The sequence below is a fragment of the Galeopterus variegatus genome, unplaced genomic scaffold (assembly GCF_000696425.1).
Source record: "Galeopterus variegatus unplaced genomic scaffold, G_variegatus-3.0.2 Scaffold176, whole genome shotgun sequence".
NCBI classification, from domain to species: domain Eukaryota; kingdom Metazoa; phylum Chordata; class Mammalia; order Dermoptera; family Cynocephalidae; genus Galeopterus; species Galeopterus variegatus.
In genome coordinates, this window is record NW_007726287.1 from 640,487 (window position 1) to 647,681 (window position 7,195).

A 7,195-nucleotide genomic window follows, 5' to 3' on the forward strand; every position below is an offset into this window, starting at 1 on the left:
CAGTGTTGCCCCCGTACCGGACCGGGGACCGGCAACGGGATTGCAAACCTGGGTGCTGCTCCCGCGCCTCGCTCAGCCAGTGAGCGGGAACCGGTCTGTATGTGGGATCCGAACCCTTGGGCGGGAGCGCCACAGCGCTTCCCAAGCGGCGCACTTATCCAGTGCGCCACCGGGCCGGCCCCAAGTTGTATCTTTTTTAAAGTGGAGAGAGAGCCAACAAAACAAACATGGCAAAGTGAGAAATTTGTGTAAAATCTGGGAGTTGGGTACATGAATATCTATGATATAGTTTCTGTGCTTTTCCGATTGTTTGAAATAGTTCATAATTAACATTTTAAGAATGAATCTTAAGATTCTGTACCAGAATCTCAATTTCAGTCATGCTGAAAATTCACTGTGGCACAGTCTCATTCCAGCTCTGGAGGATAAATGAGATATTACAGCATCACAACACTTAATATCATACACTTACAATAGTTGTTTTCCCCGAGGCAGGTGGACCTAATATTACAATCTTCGGCACTGTGGAATAAAAAGATTTGAATGTCACCACTCGGGATGATAAAGCAGCCTCCCACGTCTATGGCATTCCAGGTGTACTTATTTCTCTTCTCCCTAGATTTCATTTTCTGACACTGACACGGCCATTTGTAACCAGAGGCTGTGAGATGCTCTTGCCATAGAACATATTCTCAGTGTTTAGAGAGGTAAGTGATCACTGAGATGGTTTATTTTTCTATCTCCAAGGGGACATGGACATAATAACTTGTTCGCCAAACTAATAAATATCAAGAACAATTGGGATTTCAAACACCATAAAGCATTTTAAACAGGGACTTTGTCTCAGGGACGCTCTCTCAAATAAGGCTGTATTTTATGTAAATTGACCTTCAAAGCTTTTGTTTATATTTATGCCTTTTTACTTAGCAAATGGTATTCCCATCATTTTACAGAAGGAAATGACAGGGAAAAGCCTGGAGTGTATGGGCCAGATTTATAAAACCCAAGATAGGAAAGGCTTTGTTTTCAAACATGTCATTTCTATGCAAATGAAAAAAACTGGCAGCTTGTTTTGTGGTTATAGTCTCAGTTCTGGAATGTTCGTGGCCCTGCGCGATTCCTAAAGCATCTACCAGACTATTGAGCAGGGGCTGGTGATCAGCAAAGAGATTACCATCGAAAGAAAGGTGCTGAAAGGCGTGTGCACTTGGGTTAAAAGGAAGGAAGCAGGAGGTGGTGACTGGACAGATGAACCCACGATAAAGAGGATGAGTCGGTCATCCTCTGCCCCCGTCTCTGGCAAGGGAACTGCTCTCTCCTCAAGGGCATGAAGCGTCAGGCACACGCATCCAGGCTTTCCGCTGCTCCTTTGGTTTTTACGTGTGTTCCTAAGCACTTGCTTTAGAAACTCCTGTTGTGTTCTTCATTTCTGCACATTTGCAAATGTGGTTCATTTTGCAAATGTGTGACATGTGAAATATAGGAAACTTGCTTCTTTGAAGCCCACAGCCCTTCCTGCTGCTGTGATGTGAGCCAAGGGATGTTGGAGGCAGGAGGCCCTGCATAAGGCAGCAGCGTGGGCTACTGCCAGGGAAACGCTGGGATGCGCCAGCTTGGTAAGCTGTTCCAGACACTTCTCTCTCCAAGTCAGGCTCGGGCTGGGGTGCTTCCAGCCCACCACAGTGTGATGGACACAGCTCCCAATATTCTTCTGGCTCAAGGTCTCTGTGTCCCTTTAGTTCCCTTGGACCCTAAGGAGCAGGGCCTGCACAGAAGGCTGGGATGTCCTGGTCACCCTAACAACATTGCCCTCCAGAGCCTCGATTAGCTGGGGATCCAGAGAATCACCTGGGAGGCCTGAACAATCCTCTCCCTCGATGTGAGAAGCCTGGGAGTTTCTCATTCTTCCTGTAGATGTTCCTTCCACATTCCTGTCTTGGCACTTGTCATTTCCCAGTCAGGAATGTCCTCACCCCAGCCCCCCAGCAGCCGCCCCAGGTGCCCATCTCCGCCTCCTCTGAGATTCTTGCTCTTGCCCGCCTTGGAGGATCACGATCAAGTGGCTGCTGTGTTTGCCTTCCACCTCGGGAAGTAATGCCACTGCCAAGAAGCCAGTGGTACCACTGTCCCCCATGGAACAGCAGGCTCCCTGAGGGAGGGGACAGTGTCTCTCCTCCTTTACCATCCCCACGGCTGGCAGAACTGCGAGGAGCCACCCACACAGCTGCACCTGCGGCAGCCTCCAGGGGCGGCTTCCTTGGCTGTCCCCATCTCTTTCTGTGGTCACTGAGGGTTTGTCACCTTTGTCACCACCATCGCTACTGCCTTACAAAGGGCTCCCTCTGCCAGGCAGCATTCTCAAGTATAAGCCACAGCAACCCAATGCAGCCGAGTCGAGAAGGGGTTTATTCAAAGGCCAGCATGGCACACATAATCCCACAGGCTGGGAAGCCAGGCCCAGGGCTACCTCACCAGGAATGATGCTCCAGTTAGGACCACTTGGTGGTTTAGAGGAACAGCACTGCCATAGCAGGCTCCAGACAGCGCAGCCTGTGCCCATGACGCTGCTGATAGATGTGGGCTGTTGGGCAGCCACCAGCCACACCACCACTGCCACCCAGAAACTAGGCCCTGAGCACCCCCAGGGAGAGCACCTCCTCGACAATGATCCAGAGTCTAGGCTCACCTGACCGGTGAAGCTCAGGTAGCAGGCCCAGGCCTTGGCCATTGTGGAAGACAGGAAGGTATTTTTAGCTTCTGGGGTGGAAGCCAGAGCAGGGATTCAGTGGCCCATTCTCTGCTCTAGGTCTGTAACCTGGAGCAAGGCCTTCTAGGGCCATCCACCTGGGACAGAGAAGCCATACAGGTGAAAAACATGGCTTGCAGGACAAGTCTGGAAATGAGGTAGTTTGGGAGACACTTGGTCATCAGAGGATGATGTGGGATGGGAGCTGGGTGCCATGCAAGGTTTGGGAGGGAGGGGCCATGAAGTAGAGGGTTCACTTGGACCAAGGGAGGATGCCCACTTGGCCAAAGTCAAGGTAAGGGAGCAGCAGGGGACCACGGGCCTGCTGGTACACCTGTCACTCTGCTGCCTCTCCAGGGCTCCCACCACAGGCCTCCACTGAAGTTCCTTGGGACGTGGGCCAGACCCAACAGGCTCAGGGCTTGAGGAGGCTGAGACAGAAGATGCATCTTGATAGGGGCATTTTGGGAACGGGCCTGACTCCCAAGTTGCACGTTCATATCTTAAAAAAAGTTCTTGGCTGAAAGGCTGGAGGGGAAGCCCTCCCCTCCCAGGTTCCTGTAAGTGGCACCCAAATTGTACACATCTATGAAAATACTTTAAAACGGCAACATCCACGGTCTCTCTCCCCACCTAATTTCTCGCACACATTTATGTGATTAATTTCAGTTTCTTAAAATCTAACACCTTGAAACTCCAGCCCTGCTCATGAGTAATTATTTATAAACAGTGTCATAAAAGGCTGCTGACTGCCAAGAGTAATCAACTTCTTCCAACCACTTCAAAGGAAATCAAAAAACCTTTCCATCCACAGATCCTTTTGAGGTTTAACTAGGAGCATGATTTAAAATTCACAAGAAAACCCTTAGGTATTGGAGCTCTAATACACTGCTTTCTTGGACAAACGTTTGATAAAAAACGAAACATACCATTATATACACCATCGCCTGCTTTAATATTGCCCAGGGCTACTGTAAATGCTCACTTTGTACTAAATCTGCTTTTCTCGCGGCGAAGGGGCTGCCAGCCCATGCACTGTGGCTCCCTTCGTTCCCTCATGGGCATGCTCACCGGGAAGAGTCCGGAGCCCTCCCTCCCTCTGCTCCAGTCACTGGCTATGTCACTGTGTGTCGCAGTTAACGCCATGCCCAGTGAGCAGAGGGTTGAGGCTGGGAGGAGGCACGACAATCTGACCCACTAGCCTAGTGGGACAGAAAAGCTTGTTGGATGCCATGGGACCTCTCCGAGCCTCCTACACTCTTCTAGAACATGTAAGGATTGGGTTAAACTGAATCCAGGCTTCTCCCCACTCCTGGGAAAGTCACAAAAGCAAGGTCGTGTCCCCTGCCGCTCCTCCTCCCCCCACGTTTTTGCTTCACTGGTATAACATGCAGAAAGGAGTAAAGGCTCCCTGCAGGGCAGCCCACGAGTGAATGGAGAGTGGCCCTGGCAGTGGTGGAGGTGGCCGTGGAGGTGGCCGTCCAGCCAGCATCAGCTGCTTTGCATCCAAACCAGAAAGATGATGTTTGAACTTAAGAATCCTCATGAAGTGGATAGTTCAACACTGAGAATTAAATCGTACACAGAGGAGCAAGATCAAAACACGGAGAAAAGATGGAATCTGCCTCAAACTTCAGGCTCTTGGATTTGTAGGCCAGGGGCCTCGCCAAACCTCGAGGTTAATGGTTTAGGAACACAGAGCATGGAACATTCACCCCAAGCAGGCTTTTCAAACCAGTAGCGGAAAGTGCCGGGACAGCCCCATCGATCTGAGTTCAAATGGTTATACTATCATCAAGCACGATTTTTAATTTAAGAAAATCTCTTCAACATTTCCACAAGTGGAAACTCAACACGGCCCCCCTCCCAGGCAGTGGGAGCACCAGTGCTTGTCATTCTGTCAGCAGCCGCCACTGAGCAGCTGCCACTGAGCAGGCCTCTCCATCTGGGTTAACCAAACATGCCCATTTTACAAATGAGGAAACTGAGGCCAAGAGAAAGCAAGAATCTCTCACAGTCTCTTTACATTTAATTAGGTAACGTTGAAAACAATGAGCCAAAGGGTCCTGGCAGCGGTGGCCGGAGGGATGGGGGGCGACCCACGTGGACCCTCGCCTCACCTCACTTTGTCAGCACCAGGCTCAGCCAGTGAGCCAACCGGCCATCCCTATGTAGGATCCAAACCTGTGGCCTTGGTGTTATCAGCACCGCACTCTCCCAAGTGAGCCACAAGCCGGCACTTCTCACTTTGTGATCTTCTCACTCAGCTTTCGCTCCACTCCTGTTCCGCTTTTCTGCTCTGCTTTTACTTTAACTTTGACCTTTGACTTGGCATTTCCTGTCATTTCCCTTTGCTATGAGCTCCCTTCCCTGTGCTGTGCTTTATTTATTATGATTATTTCCCTTGCTGTGCTTTATTTTGGGGTGGCAGCAGCATGAGTGAGTGGAGCAGGGGCTGCAGGGGCTGCCTGCAGCCTCAAATATCAGAGCTGAGCAACGCCCCAGCTCCCAGCTCCCGCTCAGCCTCGGTGGGACGGGGGTCAGGGTCGGGGGATGTAGAAACGTCTTCCATGGGCAAACGAGCCGTAGGTGAGCCTGGGGGTGGGGGGTGCACCTCAGTCTGCAGCAGGAAGGACTGCCAAGAGAGAAGAGTGGGCTTAACACCCACCCTGCATAGCAGGTGAATTCTGAAGCAGAACCTCCCACCTGCGCCGCATAATACACAGCCACCTAGAGGACGGAGGCCTCCTAGCAGAGTCTGCAAGGCAAAGTACACCGCCCCGGGAACGGTGTGGCTGGGGAGACGGCAAGCTGAACAGCTCGAGAAGGAGGTTCTCCTGGGCTGCCCCATCAGGGCTCTCTCTCCACCTGGGTTATATAGGCTCTCAGCCAATGTCAGCTGAACAAGGGGATGCCTAGACAATCGGCCACTCGTGCCTAACTAGAGGCTCAGAAAAGGGCACTGTTGGGGCTCCCTTTGAGCCTCCTGCTTAGCTTTTGTCATGACATTGGGACCCAAGAAGCTCCTTATTCTGAAGCTGCACAGCCAAGCCTGGGACTGCACCAGGACCTGCGTGCATGGCACTGGAAAAGGGCCATGAGCCGGGTGCATCTGCGTGTTTGGAGCCTCCTCTCACTTTTAAAAAACTACTTAGAAGCATTTCTCACCTTGGGCCTTCTGAACCCCACCACGGGGCATCTCAGGTCTTCTTCCTTCTCAGATGCACCAGGTGCTAATTTCACTGGCGTGCCAGTAGCTCCTTCTAAGTGCCCACCGCTCCAATGAAAGAAACATTAAAGCTCCCAGACGCCAGTTCTCCCTGAAGCTCACACTGCATGGGAATGACCCCCCACTTCACAAACTGTGGGATGGAGTGAGGGGCTTTCTTTGCCTGAGTGCCACCCACCTCCCCGGTTCTGTGCTTTGGCCTTGGGTCTGCCAACCTGCACGCGGGCTGAGGTTTGGGGAGCTCTGGAACTCATTAACAGGCGCCAATCACAAGACCATCAGAAAAACCCAAGTGTTTGCCTGTCTAGGTAGACGAGAAACCAAATTTACACCTGACAAGCGGAGTGATCAGAGAGCTTAAACCCAACAGGCGACATCAGCTAGGGCAGGCAAAAGCATTAATAATTGATACCATGGGCCATTCTGAGGTTTTCATTTTAATAACTTGGCAAGAGAATTTTTTATTAGTTGTGCTCCAAAAGAAATTAGGCAATTTCAATTAAACACCACTCCATGTTATCAAAACCCTTCTCCACCTCATTCTGACCCCCTACAGACACAGGTAGGTCAGGGTGGTTCCCAGCTGTGCCCAGGGCGCGGTAAGGTCCCTGGAGGAGGAAACCCGCCCGAGTACTCACCATGATCGTTGTTCTGATGCAAGTGCTCAATCATGAAGGGGATGGGGTCCTTGGGCTGGTGGATCAGGAGTTGCTCCAGCATGGTCTGTGGGCACAGGGCAGACATCCAGGTGGTTAACACCTGCAGGGCAACCCTGGTCACCATGGATGCCAGCTATGGGGCCTGCTCTCTTCACTGCACCCCACCAAACACAGCTTCAGCACGAGACCCAGCCCCTGCCCCAGCTGGCATCTGCTTGGGCCCTGTGAGCAGAGGCATGGGAGGGGCCGTGTGCTGCTGGGGAGGCACCTGCAGGCAGAGCTGGAGGGACAGCGCCCCAGCACAGAGAAGGCAGTCCCCGGCCGTGTCTCCTGCGTCCCTCTGTGCTTCCCATGCAAGCTTTCTCTCGGTTCCTACACACCCTCATTCCCCCTCAGCCTTAGCAAGTGCTGTTCCCTCAGCTTGGAATGCTTCTTCCTCTTTCTCGACCTGGCTAACTCCTACTCAGTCCTCAGGTCTCAATGGGAACACACCTTCCTTAGCATGGGCACTAGGTAAATCTCCTGCAGTATGCCCCCACAGTCCCCTCTCCAGTGCGTCCC

The 7,195-nt window shown here is 51.9% G+C and overlaps 1 protein-coding gene across 1 annotated transcript in view; it reads right to left on the reverse strand.

The window, feature by feature from the left end:
• AK8 (adenylate kinase 8) overlaps positions 1–6,721 on the reverse strand; it is a 136,434-nt gene extending 129,713 nt beyond the window's left edge. The window contains exons 1-2 of the mRNA XM_008563686.1: positions 6,614–6,721; positions 473–522 (exon numbers count right to left, since the gene is read on the reverse strand). Of these exons, the coding sequence (XP_008561908.1) occupies positions 473–522; positions 6,614–6,719 (156 nt within the window). The 5' untranslated portion in view covers positions 6,720–6,721. The remainder of the gene's footprint in view (positions 1–472; positions 523–6,613) is intronic.
• Positions 6,722–7,195: the final 474 nt, after the last annotated feature.